This window comes from Mobula birostris, chromosome 18, assembly GCF_030028105.1.
Source record: "Mobula birostris isolate sMobBir1 chromosome 18, sMobBir1.hap1, whole genome shotgun sequence".
Classification (NCBI taxonomy): Eukaryota; Metazoa; Chordata; class Chondrichthyes; order Myliobatiformes; family Myliobatidae; genus Mobula; species Mobula birostris.
In genome coordinates, this window is record NC_092387.1 from 68,366,552 (window position 1) to 68,392,559 (window position 26,008).

General features: G+C 43.9%; 1 protein-coding gene across 11 annotated transcripts in view; it reads left to right on the forward strand.

Moving 5' to 3' along the window:
• c18h10orf71 (chromosome 18 C10orf71 homolog) overlaps positions 1–23,357 on the forward strand; it is a 94,753-nt gene extending 71,396 nt beyond the window's left edge. For 6 of the 11 annotated variants that reach the window (XM_072282896.1, XM_072282897.1, XM_072282894.1 and 3 more), the window contains 4 exons: positions 1,646–1,748; positions 8,949–9,122; positions 9,542–9,691; positions 19,320–23,357. In XM_072282896.1, the coding sequence (XP_072138997.1) occupies positions 19,459–23,154 (3,696 nt within the window). In that variant the 5' untranslated portion in view covers positions 1,646–1,748; positions 8,949–9,122; positions 9,542–9,691; positions 19,320–19,458 and the 3' untranslated portion in view covers positions 23,155–23,357. The remainder of the gene's footprint in view (positions 1–1,645; positions 1,749–8,948; positions 9,123–9,541; positions 9,692–19,319) is intronic. The other 5 variants (XM_072282898.1, XM_072282899.1, XM_072282902.1 and 2 more) reach the window with 5 other exon arrangements.
• Positions 23,358–26,008: the final 2,651 nt, after the last annotated feature.

A 26,008-nucleotide genomic window follows, 5' to 3' on the forward strand; every position in this document is an offset into this window, starting at 1 on the left:
AAATTCCTCTCCTATTTAGGCTGCCACACCCCTTGCAGAGATGGGGGCATAAATAAAGATGTTTGATACACTGTGCATTTTCTTTATTTTCTTTGTGAACTTTCACTTATTAGTTCCAAAAATAGAGAAGCAAAGAAAGCCACTTGAGCTGGTTGGTAGTAGGAGAGAGCTGATATGTTAATGTTAATGTTGAAAGGCATGGACAGATTGGATGTGGTAAAGTTGTTTCCCATGGTGGGGGGAGTCTAGTACGAGAGAGCATGACTTAAGGATTGAAGGGCACCCATTCGGAACAGAGATGTGAAGAAATTTTTTTAGCCAGAGGGTGGTGAATCTGTGGAATTTGTTGCCATGGGTGGCAGTGGAGGCCAAGTCATTGGGTGTATTTAAGGCAGAGATTGATAGGTATCTGAGTAGCCAGGGCATCAAAGGTTATGGTGAGAAGGCGGGGGAGTGGGACTAAATGGGAGAATGGATCAGCTCATGATAAAATGGCAGAGCAGACTCGATGGGCCGAATGGCTGACTTCTGCTCCTTTGTCTTATGGTCTTATAGTCATATATGTAAGTTATCCATGCTGGTTGTTGGGATATAACTGTTCCTGAATCTGGTGGTGTGGGACATAAGCTTCTGTAACTCTTACCCGATCTTAGTAGTAAGAAAAGAGCATGGCCTGGATGGCAGGGGTCTATGACAATAGATACTGCTTTCTTGTGGCAGTGCTGCATGTAAAATGTGTTGAATGGTAGGGAGGACTTTGCCTGTGTTGCACTGGGCTGTATCTACCACTTTCTGTAGAATTTTCCATTCTGAGGCATTGGTGTTTCCATAACAACCAGTTAGCATTGTATTTAATGTGCGAACTTGAACTTTGTCAAATTTTTTGATGACATGCTGAATTTGCAGGAACTTCTAAGAAATTTGAGGCACTGCTATGCCTTCTTTGCGATGTGCTTGTGTGATAATCCCAGGACAGATCCTTTGATATGATAATGCCAAGAAATTTGAGGTTGCTGATCCTCTCCAAATCCCTTTCCCTAAGGAAGACTGGCTCATAGACCTTTGGTTTCAGAATCAGAATCAGGTTTAATATCACTGGCATATGTCATGAAATTTGTTGTTTTGCGGCAGTAGTACATCACAATACATAATAATAAAAGACTATAAATTACAATAAGAAATATACTTCTAAAAATTAAATTAGATAAGAAGCGTAAAAAGGGAGCAAAAAGATCGTGTACGTGGGTTCATTCGTTGTCCATTCAGAAACCTGATGGCAGAGGAAAAGAAGCTGTTCTAAAAGCATTGAATATGCGTCTTCAGCTACCTCCTTGATGGTAGTAATGAGAGGGGGCCGTGTCCTGGGTGACTGGGCCTTAATGATGGATGCCTCCTTTTTGAGGCATTGCCCTTCTTCCTCATGTTGTCCATCCTGTAGTCAGTATGGACAGTTTAAGAGTAGGCATGCTTATTTTAACTAGCCTGAGTTTGCAGTCAGTATTTCTGTGTTAATGATGAACCTGTTCTCCATGTACTCAGGGTGTTCAAATCTTGCCAAAACGACTGAAGGTCACAGCTACATTTCATTAAAGATTTACAAGCAAAGGATCTTGTGCATGGAATTAAAATTAACTTCTCCCTCCAGATGGGCAGCAATGAGACCAAATGAAGGTGTGACGAGAGGCGTTAAATGTACAGAAACCAGGACGGAATGCACACAGATCCCGCTGCTGCAACTGACAACACAGGTATGTTTAACACCAACACCTTGTCTCTCTCATCTACCCACAAACAAGGGCATATATACAGAGAGGAGCTGGAAAAAGGCCAGTATCATGAAGGACCCCACCCACGCTGCTCATAGACTGTCCCACTCCCACCAGGGAGGAGGCTATGTAGCATCCACACCATCACCTCCAGCCTCAAAACCAGTTCCTTTCCCCAAGCAGTGAGGCTGATCAACACCTCCACCCACTAACCCACCCCTCCACACCCCCAACATCCACTACTTCATCATTTCCTGTCAGTCACCTTATGTATAGACACTCCTGTCTCTAGTGTCACTTTATGGACAGATAATCAATCCATGTCTATAAGCTATCTTATATATTTATATTTATTGTGTTTTTTTATTATTGTTGTGATCTTTGTCTTAGTGTATTTTTTTTCGTGCTGTGTCGGATCCAGAGTAGCAATAATTTCATTCTCCTTTACACTTGTGTGCTGGAAATGACATTAAACAATCTTGAACCTTGAATCTAAAATTATGCCATTGAATATTCAACTGTATTTGAAATGAAAATAGATTCATAGAGCCTTAAGGAAATACAGCACAGAAACAGGCCCTTCGGCCCATCTAGTTCATGTCAAAATAATTTAAACTGCGTACTCCCATTGACCTGCACTGGGACCATAGCCCTCCATACCCTTACCATCCATATACCTATCCAAACTTCCCTTAAACATTGAAATCAAGCTCGCATGCACCACTTGTGCTGGCAGCTTATTCCACACTCTCACAACCCTCAGAGTGAAGACGTTCCCCCTCATGTTCCCCTTAAACGTTTCACTGTAACTCTCGCTTCGCCTAGCGGCTCAATATAGGGGGTGATAAACCCTGGCCCGGCCAAACTTAAGAAATCGCATTTGGGTGGATGCTGCGTGATGTGTCTCCTGTTACAAATCAGTACCCCGAAATAACAAACAGTACAAAATATGCGATTAAACGATTGAGCTTTATAACTCTTACTTTGACTATATGGTTAGTAGAGAAACGAAATAAAAGAAAAAAAGGGCCGAATCTTATTAAACATGCTGTGTGCAATGTTGGAGCTCACTGATACGCCAATCAATCGCCATCGACCTCCGTCCAGCAGTCTACCAAATCTTTCCATTCATGTCTTCTCTCCTCATCTCTCTCTCCCTGGCAAAAGCCCGCAAAAACAACTCCTTCCAGATTCACAAGACAGGGCAACAAAATCCTGATTGGCTAACATGCATAACCATTGTCCTGTTATCTCCAGCCATAACCCAAACATTGCTGCTACAGAGAAACCGTTACCTCAGCAGTGAACATTACATAGAAGCCATTTCATTAGCCTTAGCAGTGAAACATTACAGAGAAGCCATTACAGCATGTTACACTTTCTCCCCACCAAATTTAGTCATGTCCTCATGACATTGAGATAATTCACCAACCCTTCCTGCAAAACACAAAGCCCAATCCAGGTGCAAAAGGCAGTGACATAGCTCCCCAAAATGTTAGAGATCACGCCCTGTTCCCCTGGCGCTACATAGGCCAACCTATCCAGTGGTCTCCTAATTCCCTGAGACCTCCGTACGTCTTCACCTAACTCTTCAGGCTCAGAGGCTACTGGGGATACTTCTGGTCTACTTGGCGAGTCTCCTCCAACCTGTCACTTGTGCCCCCACATCACCCCCCCCCCCGCAACTTGGAGCCCTCTGTCCCGTGTCCAGGCCCCGCTTCCTCTCCTTCAGGGTCCTGCTGTAACCCAGGCTGCCCACCGATAGTTCCCCCCCACTTCACCTGACTCAATGGGCGAAGGGTCAGGAGCCTCTTCCTCAATCACTGGGGAGTTAGCGAAAGTCAGCATATACCACACATCCAGGTCCTCATCCTCCGAATCAGTATCCCTCTCAGTGGTGGGGGCCGGTCTTACCTCTCCTGCTGTGGGCCCTGCAGTCGCCCGCATTTTCACAGAGTCCTCTTACCAGGTGTAGACTCCAAGTCGGGCTCTGGGTCTACCTGCACTCTTGACCCGGGGCAACAGGTGGTTCCGATAGAGAATCTTGACAGGCCCATTCCCATCCTCTGGTTTCATCCGGAAAACTTGTAGGTTTGGAATCTGACTCTCCTGCACATAGGGTGTGGCCGCCCAGCGGTCAGCCAACTTGTGCTTTCCAGGTAGCCCCAAATTCCTTATGAGGACTCGGTCTCCTGGCAGGAGTTGGGAGAACCTCACTTTTTGATCATACCTCCTCTTATTTCCTCGATTCTGCTTGGTGGCCACGACACCAGCCAATTCATAAGCCCTTTTCAGCTCTCCCCTCATATCAGACACATACTTCAGATAAGTCTTCCGTGGTAAGTCACCCTCGTCATTCCCAAAACAAAGGTCAATGGCCAACTTCGCCTCGTGCCCAAACATCAGATAATATGGTGAGTACCCAGTTGCTTCATTTCGTGTACCAGAGATCATAGGCTAAGAGTAAGGCCTAACTTCAAAATAACATCCTATCTCCTATACTCAATACATTGATTTATGAAGGCCAATGTGCCACAAACTTTCTTTTTGACCCTATCTGCCTGTGACGCCACTTTTAATAATGATGGACCTGTATTTCCAGATACTTTTGTTCTATCACACTTCTCAGTGCCCCACCATTAACTGTGTAAGACCTACCCTGGTTGGTCCTACTGAAGTGCACTTGTTTGCAAGATTATTCATCTTCTTGAAAGTGTCCATCATAGTTTAAGATTCTTGTAAAATATGGAATTTCATTTGGACTTGCAAGTTGTGGTTAAATCTTTAACTAAAACATGATAGTTTTTCCTGCCTAATTCCACCCCATTCTACGTCTTAGAAACATAGAAAACCTACAGCACAATATAGGCCCTTTGGACCACAAAGCTGTGCTAAACCTGTCCTTACCTTAGAACTACCTAGGCTTACCCATAGCCCTCTATTTTTCTGAGCCCCATGTATCCATCCAGGAATCTCTTAAAAGACCCTATCGTTTCCACCTTGACCACCGTCACCGGCAGCCCATTCCACGCACTCACTACTCTCTGCTTAAAAAACTTACCCCTGACATCTCTGTACCTTCTTCCAAGCCCTTAAAACTATGCCCTCTCATGCTAGCCATTTCAGCCCTGGGGAAAAGCCTCTGACTATCCACACGATCAATGCCTCTCATTATCTTGTACACTTATCCTCCAAAGGAACCACAACCTTGTAATAGGGTTTGGAGGCTTGTGTGCCTCATTGACCCTGAGAGCTATGTTGGCCGGAGTCAGGGCCTTGTGCTTTGGCTCTTGATGGGGTCACTCATACCGAACAGGTCAAAGGGAAGAGACCAGACTAAGAGTGGTCCACCAGTCCTCCAGGTTCAGGTTCAGCTCAGGGCTAACAACCCTGACTGGTCAAACAAAAATTGTTACGGAAAGCAATGAAGAATCATTATACACCTGTATGTGATTGTATGGTCAGACAGAGCTGGAGGACCTTCATTGTTGCCCTAGACACCAGTGGTGAAATGGACAGTAAGTAAGTAAGTATGTCTTGTGTACTCGTTTGCAATCTCAGTGGCATACCCTAAGTTATGAGCCTACCCTCCAGTTGTCCATGGAATATCAATGACCAACCAGGCTTCCCTGGCACGAGAAACAATGCAACACTGGGTACCCCAGAAATGGAGTGTGGACTGAACAATCAGAGGTTTATGAGTGCATAAAATGATGAGGCATTTGGATAGACTAATAGGATTGGCCTGTTTCCTTCAGCAGAGGGGCCAAAAATCTGGGTGGGGATGAAAATCAAGCACTTGAAAGATGGTTGAGAGATGATGGGAAATGAAATTTTCCCAGGGAGTAGTGTGAGCTTGGCATTCTCAGCCCAGAAGGATATGGAGAGCACACACAATATGGAAACAGCAACTTCAGCCCAGCTCACCCGTTCTGAGTAAGAAGCCCATCAAATCCACTCCCATCTGCTTGTATTTAGTTCACATTCCTCGGGGCAGCCACGAAGCTCTTCCATCTCGGGCGCTGTTCGGGGCTTCTTTCATCGTGTCAGTAGCTTCCTCGGTTTTCACTACTGTCTGTCATGCAAGTCCCGGGTGGAGACTCAGGAATACCATCACACTCAGAGCAGAAGGATTCTTCATTGCTGTTTCCATTGATTTTGTTTGACCAGTCAGGGTTGTTAACCCTGAGCTGAACCCCTGAACCTGGAGGACCGGTGGACCACTCTTAGTTTAGCCTCTACACTTTGACCTGTTGGCATGGGTGACCCTACCAAGAGCCAAAGCATAAAGCCCTGACTCCGGCCAGCATAGTTCTTCAGGCCATTGAGGTATGTTAGCCTCTAAATCCCACGACTTGGCTGTGGCTGTCTTGGAGGATATGTATATCAGAGAAAATTTGCTGTGACTTTAGGATTTGAGTTGTAGTGAAAGGATGAACAGGTTCGGACTTTATTCCGCAGAGTGAGAGGAGATTTGATAGAAGTATACAAAATTAGCATGGCAGGGTGGAGATACGTCTCTATTAAAGGATGTATTCGGCGCTCCTCCTTTCCGCTAGCCTGCAGGTCCCCCTTGGGCAAGGTGTAGCACCGGCTTAGCCCCCGTTCAGAGTCACGTGAAGCCATGGGAACAGGTGGTGGATGGTTGTTTAAGCAGCTGGTGCAGATTACATGTCCTGGTTATGCAACCACTGACACCAGGCAGACAGTCTTTGAAGAGTATTGACAATTGCTGGGGTCACCCACCTCGTAAAGAAGAAGGGAATTGCAAACCACTTCTGTAGAACATTTTGCCAAGAACAATAATGGTCATGCAAAAAACCATGAATGCCCACATCATACGACAAGGCACATAACAAGCAAGCAAACTATCTAAGGCAGGGGTGGCCAACCTTTTACATTCCATGCATCAATTTTTTCGCGCATGAGTTCAGCTGCAATTTTTTTCACGCACAAGTTCTACATTAACATATTTTTACAAGAATTGAATGGGGGCACAAGAATTATATGGTGCATCTGAACTGGTGAGTGAAAAAATTGACGCATGAAATGTAAAAGGTTGGCCACCCCTGATCTAAGGGGTATAGATAGGGTAAACACAAGCAGGCTTTTTCCACTGAGGCTGCATAAGATTAAGGGTTAAAGGTGAAAGATGAAATGTCTAAGGGGGACACGAGGGGGATCTTATTCACTCAGAGGGTGGTGAGAGTGTGGAGCGATCTGTCCCCTGAAGTGGTGGATGCGGGTTCAAATTCAACACTTGAGAGGAGTTTGCCCAAGTACATAGTTGGGATGGGTATGGATGGCTATGTTCCTGGTGCAGGTGGATGGGGCTAGGCAGAATAATAGTTCAGAATGGACTAATGGGCCAAAGAGCCTGTTTCTGAGCGTTAGTGCTCTATGACTCCAATGTACCTGCATCCAGTTTCCTCCCACATTCCAAAGACGTACAGGTTGTGGTCATGCAATTGAGTCATAGGATCATAAAAAAAGTACTGCACAGAAACAGGCCCTTCAGCTCATCTAGTCCATGCCAAAACCATTTAAACTGCCTACTCCCATCAACCTGCACAGGGGCCATGTTGGAGCCAGAACTGTGGCAACACTTGTGGCTGCCCAGCACAATCCTCATTGATTTGATTTGATGTAAATAACACACTTCACTGTACATTTCAATGTATATGTAACAAATAAAGCTAATCTTGCTTCCTTTCCTTCAAACACCTCCTCTGGCAGCTGAGTTCATATACTGACCATATACTGATCATATACTGACCATATACTGATCATATACTGACCATATACTGATCATATACTGATCATCTACTAACCATATGCTGACCATATACTGATCAGCTACTAACCATCTACTAACCATATACTGACCATATACTAACCATATACTGACCATATACATCATACACTGATCATAAACAACAGGAATTCTGCAGATGCTGGAAATTCAAGCAACACACATCAAATTTGCTGGTGAACGCAGCAGGCCAGGCAGCATCTGTAGGAAGAGGTGCAGTCGACATTTCAGGCCGAGACCCTTCATCAGGACTAACTGAAGGAAGAGTCACTCTTCCTTCAGTTAGTCCTGACGAAGGGTCTCGGCCTGAAACGTCGACTGCACCTCTTCCTACAGATGCTGCTCCTTCAGTTAGTCCTGATGAAGGGTCTCGGCCTGAAACGTCGACTGCACCTCTTCCTACAGATGCTGCCTGGCCTGCTGCGTTCACCAGCAAATTTGATGCACTGATCATATACTGACCACATACTGATCATATACTGACCATGTACTGATCATATACTGACCATATACTGATGAAGAAGTTGCTCTCAGGTTCCCATTAAATTTTTCCCCTGTCACTTTAAAATTACACCCTCTAGTTCTTGATTTCCCATCTCTGGGAAAGAGATTTTGAACCTATGGTTTTTATTTTATTTTTCTCAATGATGAGCATATACAAATAAAATAAGGGCAAAGATACTTGGAGAGCTGTGACCTGCAAGGTGAGGGACCAATTAGAGAAGATCTGAATGGTTTTCAACCAGAAGTCTGTGAAGATGAGTCACATTATCAAAACCCTTGACAAATCTCTATGGATGCCCAGTGGATAGTATCCTGACTGGCTGCATCATGGCCGACTAGGGAAACAGCTATACCCAGGAATGGAGAAGGATGCAGAAAATGATGAATCCAGTCCAATCCATCACAGGCAAAGCCCTCCTCCCCACCATTATGAGTAGCACTGCAGTAAGAAAGCAGCACCCTTCACCATGCAGGCCAAGCTCTCTTCTCACTACTACCGTCGGGCAGGAGGCACAGGAGCCTTGGGTCCCACACCACCAGGTTCAGGAACAGTTATTACCCTTCAACCATCAGGTTCTTGAACCAGAGGGGATAACTTCAATCACCACTACACTGAACTGTTTCTACGACCTACAGACTCTCTTTCAACGACATATTACAACTCTTCTTCCTGGTATTATTTTTATTCGCTAGTTTGTCTTCTTTTACATATTGCTTGTTTATCAGCCTTTGTTTGCTTGTGTATTGTTTTTCATAAATTCTGTTCTACTTCTTTTTTCCTGTAAGTGCCTGCAAAGAAATGAATCTCAATGTAGTATATGCACTTTGATCATAAATTTACTTTGAACTTTGAACTTTGAACACAGGCATGAAGGGCCAAATATCCTCCTTCCATGACGTAAATTTTCTGTGGTGTCAGATCTCTTATTGGCATGTTGGAAAACACTATCCATGTGTTTCTTAATGCAGTGACTCCAGCTGAACCTTTGTGATGCCAAATAAACAAATCAAGTCATGGTGACAGTTCTGCCAAGTTGTATGTAAGTTACAAAGCCATAATAATCCATTACCTGAACTGTTGATAACATGAAGCAGGTCTGGAATCTCTGAGGGAAGGTCTCTAGTTCTCATTAGCCCACTGGGTTTTGAGGGCCATCTACAAGACAACGAGAAACAGAAATTCTGGTTACCTCTCAACCCTTCCCTTCTCCCCAACCCACCTGGTACCCCTTCGCCTTCTCTTTCAACCATGCCCTCCCCTACAGTGTCTTCTTTTTCAGCCCTTTACCTATCACTTCCCAGCTTCTTTCTTCATCCCCCCTCCCCTCCCTTACTCACCCACCTTTCCTGTTTCCCCATCACCTGCCAGCTTGTACTCCTTCCCCTCCCCCACCATTTTATTCTGGCTTCTTCCCCCTTCCTCGCCTGATGAACATCAACTGTTTATTCCTCTCAATAGATACTGCCTGACCTGTTGAGTTCCTCGAGCATTTTGTGTTGGTTAAGGAAGAGCAGTCAATGACCTATCTGGGGATGATCCTGGTGGCCACAGCCAAGTATGAAGGCACGGAGAGACTGAACCACCTGTTACGGACTGCGCTGATTATGTGTAATGTATCACCGTTACTGGCTAGGAGTGAGATTGAATTTCAGTCATTACCATGCTCTGAAAACTCTTTCAGCTGGCCTAGTGCCTCAGTACTTCACTAGGTAGCAATCGATGTGAGGATCCTCCACTTCATGGAGTAGTCTGCCTTCTGCTGGCGGGACACTTGTCAGCAGACAAAGACTTTCAAAGTCAAATCTTCAACTCATTCATCCCCCCTTTATTTCAAAAACAACTTGACCAAATAAAATCCTAGGGATTTGTAATGTTTAGAAATATTGCAGTTAAGTCTATTTCAGAATGCAAGGGGGTATTGTAAATTAAATATAATAAGTTTAAACCCCTTTTTTAAATGCTGTATACATTGTAAATTCATACTGGTATTGGTGTATTTTTATGCACAATTTATTTCATATCCGCACTTTTTAATCGCCAACTTTATTTTTTCAGTTATTCTTTATTCATTATAATTGTTGAATGTTGCTTTTTGTTGCATGTCGGCCAACACACCGCGGCAAATCCCCAACATATGTAAAAGTATATGGTGAATAAAGCTGAAGCTTGGTCCTTGACAATAAATACAATTCATATATAAATATCGCACACAAAATGCTGGAGGAACTCAGGCAGCGTCTATGGAAAAGAGTAAACAGTCCACGTTTCAGGCCAAGATTCTTCATCAGGACTGGTTAAAAAAAAGAGAAGTTAGAGCAATAAGGTGGGGTGGGGGAGAAAGAAATACAGAGAAGAAAGGGAAGGGTGGGGAGCACCAGAGGGAGGCGATGAGCTGGTAAGGAGATAAGGTAAGAGAGGGAAATGGGAATGGGAATGGCAACTTCCAGTAATTGCCTCCCCACCTTCACCATAGTCTTATACCCTCGCCTATCAGATTACTTCTTCGCTGGCCCTTTACCTCTTTCACCTATCAGCTTTCCAGCTCTTTACTTCACCCCCCTCCCCCTCTCCCAGTTTCACCTGTCACTTTGTACTCCTTTCTCCTGTCCCCCCACCTTCTTGCTCTGACTTCTCACCTTTTTTCCCAGTCCTGATGAAGGGTCTCGGACTGAAACGTCGACTGTTTACTCTTTTCCATAGATGCTGCCTGGCCTGCTGAGTTCTTCCAGCATTTTGTGTGTGTTGTTTTGGATTTCCAGCATCTGCAGAAACATAAATACAACTAATTACAAATAGAGGTTCAGTCCCTCACCATCTGAATAAATAAATAAATCAGAAATGTAGAATAATGAGTTCTACATTTACAGTTCAAACACAGAATGCTGGAGAAACTCAGCTGGTCAAACAGCGTCGATGGAAATGAATAAACAGTCCACATTTTGGGCAGAGACCTTTCATCAGGACTGGACAAAATGGCTAATGATATTGTGTAAATCCGTTTATTTATTGATTCACTTATTCATCTAGTTATGTATTTATTTACATAAATAGATAATTACAGCACAGAATAGACCCTTCCGGCCTTTCAAGCCTTCAATTTAACCCTAGCCTAATCACGGGACAATTTACAATGACCAATTAGCCTACTAACCAGACTGCGGGAGGAAACCTCCAGCGTTTTGAGTGCGTTGCTCTGGATTTCCAGCACCTGCAGAATCTCTTGTGTAGTGTTCATGCATTCATTCAGAAATCTGATGACAGGGGGGAAAGAGCTGTTCTTGAATCATCAACTGTGGGTCTTCAAACTCCAGTACCTCTTCCATGATGGTGGTGATGAGAAGAGGGATATCCCAGATGATGAGGGTCTTTAGTTACCTTCTTGAGGCACCACGTTTTGAAGGTGCCTCGATGGTGGTGTGTTGTGCCTGTGATGGAGCTGCTAGAGTCCGCAAGCCTCTGTAGGCTAATAGATCCAACAAGCAAAATCCCTTAATACATCCTGAAGATTACATTATCCTAACTGTTGATAATAAACACCATTAGGCATTTTGTTCATTAATTAACTTTATAGTGTTTTTATGAATAATTTAAATATATTCAGTCACAGTTCAGATTGGAATTACAGAGATTCTGTAACTCATTACACCGGGGATATCATGATAATGTAACAGTTAGCGTGGCGTTATTACAGCGCAGGGCGTCAGAGTTCAGAGTTCAATCCAACACCATCTGTAAGGAGTTTGTAACGTCCTCCCTGTGTACGCGTAGGTTTCCCCCCCGGTACTCCGCTTCCCTCCCACAGTCCAAAGGTGTAATGGTTTGTAGGTTAATTGGTCGTTGTAAATTGTCCTGTGGTTAGGCTGGGGTTAAATCGGTGGGTTAATTGGCCATTGTAAATTGTCCTGTGATTAGGCTGGGGTTAAATAGGTGGGTTAATTGGTCATTGTAAATTGTCCTGTGATTAGGCTGGGGTTAAATAGGCGGGTTGCTGGCAGTGTGACTCACTGGGCCAGAAGGGCCTGTTCTGTGCTGCGTCGAAAATAAATAAAAAGGTAAATTAGTCCCATGTTTGACTGGATCTGACCTGTTGGGATTATGCACAACATGAGCAGTTGGTGCAACAGAATGTGATGGTTTCCTTTTCAATACCTGCTGTCCACCAGTCTTGGTGTTTGCAAAGCTCATCTTATTCTACCTAGCAGCATATCCCTTCTCTAAGTAACGTAGCGATTAGCATAATCCTACTGGAGAACCGGAGACCCAGGCCCAATTCCACCACTGCCTGTAAGGAATTCGCACGTTCTCCTCATGACCATGTGGGTTTTATCTGGGTGCTCCAGTTTCCTCCCACATTCCAAAGACATGCCAGTTAGTAGGTTAATTCATCACATGAGTGTCTTTGGGTGGTGCAGGTCTGCTAGGCTAGAAGGGCTGGTTAAGATGATATACCATCTAAATAAAAACTAAAATAAAATAATTACAACAAATGCCACTTTCCTCTTTTCAGTGCTATGCTTGTGAGTTACTGCTGACCTAGGCTGAGTTTTATGTAGTGAGCCTTTTGGACTGGACTGAGTCCATCCTAAACCATTCTAGACAAAGCAAGGTTCTCACATCCTGTTAGTCTGAGCTGGGTTTGAAACCAGAATTCAAAAGGATGAATATGTAATCTCTCTTATTATCATGTTGCTGATACTTATTTAATATTGAAAAAAAACTTGGCTGATAAGTAAACAGCTTTCCCAGCCTGGCATTGAGCACAACACTGAACTGATCCCAGGCTCAATCCAAAGTGGGTGGTTAGATAGTGACATGCTTAGGGATGGTACAATTGGCCTGGGCATTCAGGGATATTTTCTCAGGGTCGTCACCTTGTCATGTTGGAGAGGCTTGTGGGTTGTTAAGATCCCGAAGGTGATGTGCCTGTAGTTTAGCCATCTGGTGCTTAGCTCCTGGTAGGGGCACCTGCGGTGGTAACTTGAAGCAGGAGGTTCCAGACAAAGAGTGATCCACTCCAAGGTCTCAACATTGGAGCTGGGTGAAGATGACGACACATCACAAGGGCAGTGAAGGTGGAGGAAGGGTTCCCAGTCATCTTGCACTGCAGCCTGACCCTGACCGTGTGGTGACTGTCCGTACATCAGTCTCCCCACGTTAAACAAAGCCATTCTCCATTAAGGAAATCCACCCTCATATCGTTATATGGAACCTACTTCAGTCTCTACAGCCACATGAAGTCCGATCAATACACAACCCTTTAGGAGAACATCATACTCAACTCGAGTGACCGCACTACTGTTGGCCAAATTCTGAGCTGAAAGCTAGAACTTTTCTCTTTGGAACAAGGACTACTGTGTCATCGCAGATCTGGTTTCAGATCTGCTGCAGTCGGTAAGGAGTTTGCATATTTACACTGTGACCACGTGGGTATCCTCCAGGTGCTCCGATTTCCTCCCACAGTCCAAAGAACTGTACTGGTCATTGTTAGGTCTGGGCACGCTCTGTTGGTGCTAGAAGCATGGCAACACTTGCAGGCTGCCCAGCACAATCCTCACTGATTTGATTTGACACAAACAAGACATTTGACTGTACGCTTTGATGATTCAATTTATAAAGCTAATCTTTTATCTTTACACCATAAGGAGGAGCAGAATTTGGCCATTCAGCCCTTTGAGTCTGTTCCACCATTTGACCTCGGCTGATTTTTTTCAACCCCATTCTCCCACCTTCTTAACCCTCGTAACAGACAAGAACCTATCCCTGACTAAAATATACCCAATGACTTGGCCTCCACAGCACCTTGTGCAATGATTCACCATTTTTTGTCATCTCAGTTCTAAAGCTAGCCCTTTGTTCTGAGTTATCCCATCCAGCGGTAGTCTTTCTGATGTTCGGGTAGAGGTAAGCACCATCAATCTGGTCATTTCTTATTCATTATATCGAAGAACTTGTGGTAGAACATGTATACCTGTAAATTCTGCAATATGGGTGGAGTCCAACAGATTTCCTGTAGCCACAAGAGATTCTCCAGATGCTGGAAATCCAGAGTAACACACAGCAGATCAGGTAGCATCTATGAAGAGGAATAAAAAGTCAACAATTCAGCCGAGAGTCTTCATTAGGACTGGAAAGAAAGGAGGAAGAAGACAGAATAAGAAGGCGGGGAGGAGGAGGAGTACAAGCTGGTAGGTGATAAATGAGACCAGGTGAGGGGGAAGGTGTGTGGGTGGGTAGGAGGAATGAAATGAGAAGATAGAAGATGATAGGGGGAAATGATAAAAGGTTGAAGAAGAAGGAATCTGATAGGAGGAGAGAGCGGACCATGCGAGAAAGTCAAGGGGTGGGCACCAGAGGGAGGTGATAGGTAGGTGAGGAGAAGAGAAGAGGTAAGAGGAAAGTCAGAATGGGGAATGGAAGAAAAGAGCAGGGGGAGAAATGACTGGAAGTTATAGAGATCGATGTCAATGCTCTCAGGTTGAAGCTACCCAACGGAATAAGAGGTTTTGCTTCTCCAGTCTGAGCATGGCCTCATTGTGGCAGTAGAGGAGGCCATGGACTGACATATCCGAGTAGCAATGGGCAGTGGAATTTAAATGATTGGCCACCGTTGCGGATGGAGCGAATGTCTCTCATACCTATCCCTCACCTTGAGACTAAGCACTATTTGCAGCAAAGCTTCTCCACAGGTACAGGTGGGTGACCAGTTTCTGTGGGACTACACCCTAGCAACTGGCAGGGCATCCTGGATATGGAACAAACAGTTCCCCAATACTCAGCTCTTCCAGTGAGGAACCCTGTTCTCGAAGGGAAAGCAAAAGAGGACTGTACTATATAAACCCAAGCAATTCTGCTGATGCTGGAAGTTCAGAGTAGCAAACACTTCTTCGGAGGTGACCAATCAGCCCTTCAAGTATGAGAGTTCCTTTCTATCTTGTTATTTCCCAATAATCCTCTCCTAAAGTGGTGGGAGAAAGTTACTGTGGCCAATCAAAAACACAAATCTTTGGGTTGTAGCAGCAGAGTGAGATGCTGGGGGAAGTCAACGCAGAAAGAACCAAAGCCGTAAGCTTAACGTATTACCCGCTATATTCTAGTATTGCGTAGTATTGTGATATGTTGGGGTGTGTACAAGATAATGAGAGGCATTGATCGTGCAGACAGTCAGAGGCTTTTTCCCAGGGCTGAACTGGCTACCATGAGAGGGCATAGTTTTAAGGTGCTTGGAAGTAGGTACAGAGGAGATGTCAGGGGTAAGTTTTTTACGCAGAGAGTGGTGAGTGCGTGGAATGGGCTGCCGGCGACGGTAGTGGAGGTGGAAACGATAGGGTCTTTTAAGAGACTCCTGGATAGGTACATGGAGCTCAGAACAATAGAGGGCTGTGGGTAAGACTAGGTGGTTCTAAGGTAAGGATATGTTCAGCACAGCTTTATGGGCCGAAGGGCCTGTATTGTGCTATAGATTTTCTGGGTTTCTATGTTTCTATATTACATAAACTTCCAAATAATTTTAAACATTGAGCAACACACGGAAAATGCTGGAGGAACTCAGCAAGTCAGGCAGCATCTGTGGAGAGAAATAAAGAGTCAACGTTCTGGGCCGAGATCCTTTATCCCCTTCCCTCTTTTTCTATTCCCCACTCTGGCCATCTCTTCTTCCTTTATCCCCTTCTCTCTTCTTCTATTCCCCACCTATTCTCACCTGCTTATCACCCCCCTGAGTCATTTTCTCCTTTGCTTTCTCCTCTGATCCACTCTATTCTCCTATCAGACTCCTTCTTCCCCAGCCCCTTACCTTTCCCACCCTCCTGCCTTCACCTATCCCCTTCTACCTATCCTCCTTCCCCTTGCCCCACCTTTTCATTCTGGCATCTTCCCCCTTCCATTTCAGTCCTGAAGAAGGGATTTGGCCTGAAACATCGACTGTTTATTCATTTCCATAGCCGCTGCCTGACCTGCTGAGTTCCTCCAGCATTTTCTGTGTGGACTTCCAGCATCTGCAGAATCTCTTGTGATTAATGTCACCATCTCTGTCTCCGATTGAAGGACAGAGTTAACCAATACTTTATCAAAAATTAGATTTCTGAAAGACCAATTATTGTGATCCCAAATTTAGATAAAATTTATGTTAAGTTCAAGGAAATAATTTCCAGACACTACAATGAACTTTGTGGGGGTTTTGTGTGTGATTAACTGAATGTGAATTTATTTCTAAAGTAAACATACTGTAGATTGAATACTCTGCTCTCCTTCCCACATATCTGCCTGTTCATTAATTAAATAAGAGAAGTGAAGATGGATTATTGCATACAAACATAAATTAAAAATTAAACAACTTTACTGTTACTTAATTCAAGGTCTGTGGGATTGAAAACAAACTTTGAATTACAATCATTAATATTTCTGATCACAGTTATCAGACTACATAAAGCCAAAAATGTATTGCATGTGACTTAAACACAGGAAAGCAAAATGATAGAAAAATATGTCAATGCCCCTTTAAAATTATTAAACATTTTAAGACTGCTATATACATTGACTTCCCCAACTGAATGATTAAACTTTAGCAATTCTTTAATTCCATTCTGTTCACAGTTACACTTCTGGCAATGTGACTATAGTACTGAAAACCAAAGGGAGTAGGCAGGCTTTTGAAGCTAAGAAGTTCTTCATTACTGAGACAAGTTCTTGTTTTTCACAACATATTTTACCACCTTATTTATTTATTCACCTACTTTATTTAGTTATTTACTCACCTACTTACTTATTTCAGAATCGGGTTTATTATCACTAGGATGTGATGTGAAATTTGTTAACTGCAGCAACAGTTCAATGCAATTCATAATAGAAGAAAAAAATCAAAATGATAATAATAAATAACTAAATCAATTACAGTATATGTATATTGAATAGATTAAAAATTGTGCAAAAAACAGAAATACTATATCTTAAAAAAGTGAAGTAGTGTCCAAGAATTCAAAGTCCATTTAGGAATCAGGTGGTAGAGGGGAAGAAGCTGTTCCTGAATCACTGAGTGTATGCTTTTAGGCCTCTGTACCTCCTACCTGTTGGTAACAGTGAGAAAAGGACATGCCCTGGGTGCTGGAGGTCCTTAATAATGGATGCTGCCTTTCTGAGACACTGCTCCTTGAAGATGTCCTGGGTACTTTGTAGGCTAGTGCCCAAGATGGAGCCAACTAAATTTACAACCCTCTGCAGCTTCTTTTGGTCCTGTGCAGTAACTCCCCCCTCCCGCCCCCCCATACCATACAGTGATGCAGTCTGTCAGAATACTCTCCACAGTACATCTATAGAAGTTTTTCAGTGTATTTGTTGACATACAAAATCTCTTCAAACTCCTAATGAAGTATTTATTTATTGGGATTCAGAATGGAGTCAGCCCTTCCTGCCCTTCGAAACACACCACCCAGCAATCCCCCAATTTACTGCTAGCCTGATCACAGGATAATTTACAACGACTGGTTAGCCTACCAACTGATACTTTTTTTGTGATCTGGGAGGAAAGCTGAGCACCCGAAGGAAATCTCCGCAGACACAGGAGAATGGACAGACTCCTTACAGGCAGTGGTGGGAATTGAACCCGAGTCACCTGCTGTAAAGCGTTGTGCTAACCCAGAATGCACAACGCTTCACCTATTGCTGTCCTCCAAATTTCTCAGTTCAGAGAAGGTTAAGGAAGGTAAAATGTTTGAAGTTAGGAAATGGACCATAAGTATATAATATCAATATGAATAGAAGGTTTGACACCACTTTTATTTGTTTGAGCAGCCAAAATGCTCATTCCATGGAGATTAAGGCAGGTGGGAGCCGTACCTCAAATGGTGATCTGTGGGAATGAGCAAGATGGGGCACGAAGCTGGAAAATTAGACCAGAGGACCGTAAGACATAGGAGCAGAATTAAGCCATTCGGCCTCATCAGTCTGTTCCCCCATTCCATTATGGTAGATTGATTACTGTACCACCGCTAATGTCTTGTCACTAGAACAGTGAGCTGCTTACTAGTTACCTATGCTATGCACTATATGCATTTGGAATTATATTTTATTGACTTACTTATGATAATATTTTGTTTTCTGTGCTATGCATGATATATGTTTTGAGCTGGTCATCATGGTCTGGAGAAACAATGTTTTATTTGGATGTATATATGTAGTCAGATGACAATAAAATTGAACTTAAACATATTATCCCTCACAAATCCATTCCCCTACCTTCCCAGTGTAACCTTTGATGCTTTGACTAATCAAGAACTTATCAACCTCCACTTTAAATATATACAGCCATCTACTGTAATGAATTTCACAGATTTGCTTTCCTCTGGCTAAAGAAATTCCTCTTCACCTCTGTTCTGGAAGGAAAGAGGACAGAAGCCAGAAGGTGAGGGGAAGGGAAAAGCTGCCATCTGACAGGTGATAGGTGAGACCAGGTGAGGGGGAAGTCACTTTCAGTCACTGCAAGGCCATTCCAGACTGATAAAGAGTCTCAGCCCAAATGTTGACTCTTTATTCCTCTCCAGAGATGCTGCCTGACCTGCTGAGTTCCTCCAACATTTTGTGTTTGTTACTTATAATTTTACCAATTTACTATTATCTTGTAAAGCTCTGCACTCTCCCTTTGCCCCATCTCCAAGTTCAAAGTTCAAAGTAAATTTATTATCACCATATACTGCCGGGAGATTCATTTTCCTGAGGGTATTCACAGCAGATACAAATTAACACAATAAAATCAATGAAAAACGGCACACAAAGACTGGCAAACAATGTGCAGAAGACAAGAGTGCAAATGCGAAAAGAAAAATAAATAAATGCATACATACATAAATAAATAAATTTTGAGAGCATGAATTGTAGAGTCCTTGAACACGAGTCCATAGGTTTTGGGGTCAGTTCAGTGTTCACTCTGGTTCAGCAAGCTCATGGTTGAGGGGTAATAACTGTCCTGAACCTGTGGTGTGGGATCTAAGGCGCCTGTACTTCCTTCCTGAATAGAGCGTGGCCAGGATGCTGGGGGTCCCTGATGCTTCCTTGTGACAGCTCTCCTCACAGATGCATTCCATAGTGGGGAGCGCTTTACCCTTGATACACTGGGCTGAATCCATTTCTGTTTCTAGGCTTTTCCATTCAAGGGTATCCAAACAAAAGTGTGCAGATGTGCTATTATGGTGACAGATATCAATATGATAAACCTTTAAACTAAAGCATTGTTTTTATTACACAGGAAAGAAATCCTTGTTTCATGACCTGGTATCTGAATGGATGAAGGATGAAGAAGCTTTAGAATTCTTGAGTACCAAGCAAAGTATCGTGGAAACGCAGAGAACCTCAACGAAACAGACTGTGGGGAACAGATCCGAGCCATGGACTCACTTAATAATAGAGGTTCAGCTAAAAGGAGAATCATGCAGGCACATTCTAAACCCGTGGATGGTTTTAGTGATACATCAAGTGCTGGGAGCATTTTGGACGAAGCAGATAGAGAAGTAAGTAGTCTTACGGAACGTGCTTTCAAGAGCTTGTGTGTTGTAGAAGAAGGTTCGTGCAATGAGTTTGAGGCGCACAGAGCACTGCTGGCTGTCAGTGTGAATCATGCTGCCCCAGCCCCAGAAGGGAAAAAGTATTCTGGAGGCAAACTGAAAAACTGTAACGTGTCACCTAAAGTCACCAAGAATCAAGCAGAAGAGTTGCCAGAGACATTCCAGGAATCAACAGGACAATATTCTGTTGGAGAAGAGAAAGCTGGCATGGGAAATGGCTTCCTAATTGAAACCATGGAGTCCAATGAGAAAAATCAGCAGAAATCAAAAATTGGAGCTTTTCATCAATGTGACAAAAATTTCACTGGAACTGTTGGGGTCAATGCAAAACCATCTTCACACCTTGAGCCACCTGGGGACGACGTCATTAAAAACATTGCTCAGTTTGACCCATCAGCCATCATCAGCTTGCACAGAGAGAAGTCCAGCTTTTCGGCTACTTGTCAGGAGAATTATTGGGTAACTAAAAAACATGCTCCTCAAGAGAAAGGCAGCAAAACCAATACTTTCGGATATCTGAAACCCTCCCAATATCGAAAACCTACTGACTTTAGGAATCTTCATGACTCCAATAAAACACTGGATAAGGTCCTGTCTGAAAAGGTCAGCAGGCTGAAGAAGTTGGATGCAAAGAACAGTTTCCTTCACAGTGAATGCAGTGCATTCAAATCCTGGCAGGATCACAGTAAGTCTCTGTTTAAAGAGGATGCTCCTATTGAAACACAGAACCCCAATCTTCAGCCCAATGTCCATCTGAAGGCTTCTGATGAAAGTATCATCGCTGAGAAACAAGCCCCTTCATTAGTGCAGGCAAAGTCTCTTAACAAAGTGAAAGGAACTGAGGTACAGCATCCAGTCAACCGTTCACCCTGTAATAGAGACGTGGAACCCCATGTGCCTGTGGCTGAAGAAAATCTCCACACTGTCAAGGGAAATCAGGCTGGTAGTCCTCAAATGGTTAGACCTGAAGAGGATAGTGGTGGCATGGTAGAAAATGGGGTTGAGGAGAAAGGTTTTCAGCTGTGGAGGAACTCAAGGTACCCAAGAAACAAAATACAAATGGAGGCTGAGTCAGTGGGTGTGGAAGTACCCTTCACGAAAGCTGAAGCCGTGGCACTGGCTGAACCAATTGCTCATGGGGAAAGTCCTTCCTTCAGCATCTCAAAGCTCCTGACTCCAAACATTGTCCACACTGCAAATGAAACAGAACTGCATAGAAACCAGCCCACCGTGGTGACACCTCCCTTCAGTCAGCCATGCACCAATCAGGGCGATGAGATTAAAGGTGACAACCACACACTTTTAGGCTATAAATCCAAAGCATCAAATCTGATGTACAATCTGAAGGATGTCAGGAAACGGGTAAAATCCACCTACTCCTCAGCTGTTGCTCCGCAGAACCTTTCAGAGCCTAGAAAAGCCAGGCACTATCTTTATCAAAACGCCCATCAAACCAACACAAGAACATCTTCTGCTCCTGTTCAGCTGGCTGTCCGGGAAAACAGTGCGACTGATGCCACTGATCAGGGGAGAGTTGACAGGGTGTCCAGTGTTGCAGATGCAAAACTTTCTGCTGATGGTTTCAAAGTTGTCATGGTTCCCAAAGGTGAGCTGGACATGGGGAAGAATGATAACTATCTGAACCTGCCATCACCACAGATGGTTAAAGAAGGTGGGAGCTACCCCGTCTGGAGAACAAGAAGTTCCAGACCTCAGTCGGCCATGACTGCATCAGAGATTCATGCAGGAAGAAGTTCACACAGAAGAGCTTCACATCAGCTGAATAAATTGAAGACAGATCTTCCCACGACAACTTCACAGGACTCGGTGATTGCCAGTGGTAGTCCAGAGACGTCTCCAATTGTGCAAGAAAAGGCAGAGACAAGACGGAGTCGGTCCCACGGTGACAGAAAGCCTGAATGTGACTTGGTCAGCCACTCAGAGAAAGATGGTCGCACACACGAGAGGCACTCCAGAAGGCAGGAGGGAACGTTGATGTCACGGAGATCGGAAGATGCTGGTGTCCCAACCACAGACCCGAGTGCATCGAGCATCCGGGGGTCTTCCCATTCTATAAGAGAAGACAGGACTAGGCAGGATTTAAAGCTGTCCGCTCAGTCCTACATTCACTTAGGTACCAGCAAGTCCCAGGTCCAGGAGCCTCTGGCAGTTCACCACCCGAAGGAGCTGTGTCCTGGAAATAATGCCAATTTGTTGAAGAGTCGCCCTACAGCCGAAAACGACAAAACCTTTGAAAGGAATGAGTTGGAGTATTACGCACTGAGTGATCCAGCTTCAGGCTCTGAAAGGGGAGGGGAGAAACAGACTACACTGATGACATTTCAAAGTCATTCCCCTCAGGAGATGTTGAGAGGCCTGCCAGAGAATAAGACAAAGGACAATGGTTCTGCGGTCATGTGTGAAGAAAAGTTCTACAGTATTTTCTCGAAGCAGGAAGAAGACGGATCAGGAAGTAACATTCCGAGTTCCCCGAGACTTGATCTGGTTAAAGCCAAGGAGAATGTACTGAGAACCGCCCCAGAAGCTAAACCCACCAAGCTAACTCTGCCCAAAGGGGCGGGTGAAGATGCTGAAACACCAACCATACCTCCATCAAACGAAACCCCAGAAGGTGCCAAGCCTGACTCAGTTGAGATGTGTTTGGCCAGTTCAGCCACTCCCAATCCAAGACCGGAATCAGCATGCAGCCTAGATTCAAAAGCAGCAGGAAAACCACCTGTTGTCCCTCCCAAGTCAGAGAAAGCATTACGCCGGGCCAAAAAGCTGGCGACTAGGAGGAAAAGGTCAGAGAGCAAGCAGAGATATCAGAGCAGCGAAGGAGCAGAAAGTGACGCTGCTCCAAGTGTGCCCATGTCTCCCACAGGTGTACTCCCATCACCGCTGCCCGCGAATTGCTCTCCAGCTCCTCAACCGCCACTCACTCCATGTGATTTCCCCGCCCTTCCCGACAGCCTGGCATTAGATAGCGCTCAGTCCTTTGCCCCTCTACATTCATTCCCATTCAGCCAACAGAAATTACTTCAAGATCCCGAAACTGGTCAATACTTTGTTGTAGATATTCCCATCCAAGTGCAGCAGAAGACATTGTACGATCCAGAAACTGGGAATTATTTCCAAGTGTCCATACCCTCAACAGGTCAAAATACCACACTAGACTTTTTAAACACTTCCTACGTGCTGTATCCTGGATATCTGTCCTTACCACTGACATCGTCTCTTAGGGCTCCTTCCCAAATGTCAGCCCCAGCAGTGCTCCTCGACATCCAAAGGGAGGAGGAGTCTCTGAATGAACGGACTAACTTTGATCTGGGACACACGGAGGAGCAAGAGAACCAGCCATATATTGAGACACTATATGACTCTCACACGGGGAGCAGGGCAGCCAGTGAAAAGGAGACCTGGTGTAGTGCGATAAATAGTCAGATCCAACCAGAAGACCATAACTTGGAATTAATAGTCATGGGGGAACTGGAGGATATTGCCATAGAAAACAACTAACATAGAGACAATGAAGGTTGTAAAGGCCTTTGCTGGAGAGGAGTCACAGCCACTGGTGTCCATAGAGCTACTCAGAAGTTACAGATGGAGGCGTCCATACACGTGCTGCTTTGTATTGTGGTTCTTAACCCTTAAGATGTTAAATTAGATGTGGCATCAAAGATTGGAAAGTGAAATAAAGAAACACAAGTTGTGTAAAAAAATGTATTGGTTCTTAATGACGAAGGGAGAGCAGCTAATGACGGTGCGTTGGCAGGCTTGGTCACATGACTGATAACGACCCATACCGAATTTGAGGCAAAATGGTGGAGGAACTTGGCAGATCAGGTAGCATCTATGGAAACGAATTAACAGTCGATGTTTCAGGCTGAGACCCTTAATCAAGACTTGAAAAGAAGGGGGAGGAAGCCAGATTAAGAAGGTGGTGGAGGAGGGGTAGGAATACAAGCTGGCAGGTGATCGGGGGTTCTCTGGCATTTTGTGTGCGTTGATCTGGATTTCCAATCTCTTGTGTTCCAAATTTCAGGCTTTGTGAAGCCGAGCAGGTAGCAAAGTCTGAGTTTCAATGATGGTTCTTAGCAGAAGGATTGAATATGTTGATATGAAGTAAAGAGCACCATGCTGCTCCTTAAATCTGTTGTCCTCCTAGCCCAAGTATCCCTTCACACTGAGAGAAGTTCTAACAATGCTCCAACATATCATGTTTACAAAAGCATCCCCAGTCAGGCTGGCTTGAATTTGAATTCAAATAACACTGCTTGAACTGTGGTCAAACTTGGAGGATCACTGCTTTCCCGCAGAAAACAAGTTTATAAGGTTCTTTTGTCAGAATCAGAATCAGGTTTATTATCACTGGCATGTGACATGAAACTTGTTAACTTAGCAGCAGCAGTTCAATGCAATACATAATATAGAAGAAAAAGAGTAAAAATAAATAAATTACTGTATATGTATATTGAATAGATTAAAAATCATGCAAAAACAGAAATAATATATTTAAAAAGTGAGGTAGTGTCCAAGGGTTCAATGTCCATTTAGGAATCGGATGGCAGAGGAGAAGAAGCTGTTCCTGAATCGCTGAGTGTGTGCCTCCTGCCTGATGGTAACAGTGAGAAAAGAATATGCCTGGGTGCTGGGGGTCCTTAAGAATGGATACCGCCTTTCTGAGGCACCGCTCCCTGAAGATGTCCTGGGAACTTTGTAGATTAGTGCCCAAGATGGACCTGACCAGATTTAAAACCCTCTGCAGCTTCTTTCGGTCCTGTGCATTAGCCCCACCACCAAAAACCCCCAAACCAGACAGTGATGCAGCCTGTCAGAATGCTCTCCATGGTACATCGATAGAAGTTTTTGAGTGTTCTTGTTGACATGCCAAACTCCTAATGAAATATAGTTGCTGTCTTGCCTTCTTTATAGCTTCATCGGTATGTTGGGACTAAGTTAGATCCTCAGAGATCTTGACAGCCAGGAACTTGAAACTGCTCACTCTCTCCACTTCTGATCCCTCTATGAGGATTGGTATGTGTTCCTTGTCTTACCCTTCCTGAAGTCCACAATCAGCTCTTTTGTCTTACTGATGTGAGTGCAAGGTTTTTGCTACGACACCACTCCACTAGTTGGTATATCTTGCTCATGTATGCCCTCTCGGCTCCATCTGAGATTCTACCAACGATGGTTGTATCATCAGCAAGTTTGTAGATGGCATTTTGTGCCAACTAGTTTGACTTCCCACTACACATATCCCTACTATGCAATGCTTCATGCATACAAAGACACGAATCTCATTCAATAATTGTGTTCAGAACATATTAGATCCAACTGCATTACTGTGATAATCAGCTATCTGATTTTAGTGCCGGGGCAGAGAGGGTGGTGCAGTTGCAGACACACCCAGCCCTGAGACACCAGGCAAGGTTAATTGCTTCCAAACAATTGGTTTATTGATCACTACAGAATGTCTCTCTGGTGCTTCCCACTCCCTCCACTCTCCTTTCCCCTTTTTCCTAATCATGATTCCCCTCTCCCTGCCCTCTTCCCTATCTCAGTCGACGACAGAGACCCATATCAGAATCAGGTTTATCATCACTCACATATGTCATGAAATGTGTGTGTTTTTTGTGTGGCAGCAGTACAGTGCAATACATAAAATTACTACAGTACTGTGCAATAGTCTTAGACACCCTAGCTATATATACATGCCTTAGACTTTTGCACAGTACTGTGTATAGTAGATTAGTATTTTGTTTAGCAAACAGGTTTTAAATGGCATCGGTTGCATGTGTTTGTGTTTAAAAAGCAGTGACTTTTGGCACTGATGGTTGGCAAGAAATAAACAGTAAGACAATTCAAAACCATTTTGCTCACTGCAGTTTCAAGCTTTCAGGCTTGGAGATGCCAGAAATAGCCAGGAGTGAAAATGAAATTATTTCACTACTTCAATGAGTTAAGACCTACAAAGAACTTGAAGGTATCGACAATAATCTTGAACGTTACAATGCAAATGAACATTTGCAGGATGCATGGACCAACTAATGCTCTGAGCAGGAAATTTTTACACAGCCTGAAAACTGCATGGCACTTGAAATATATTTTTTTTGTAATAAGCATACTTATCATTATTGAAATTTCACATACTTTTGATCTTATTTATTAATTGAATGATATAATGAAATACAGTACAGCAAAGAAAATATTTCATGTTTTATAAAGGTTTTCTCATCTGTCTTTATTCCAGCTGCGTGGCAACAAAGGCTACGTGCACAGGAGCATTTCAGTTATTATGTGGCCATGCAACTGTGCAGCTTAGAGGGAGCCATGGTACTGCAGTAGTATTGGTAGTGTTCTAATTTGTTCT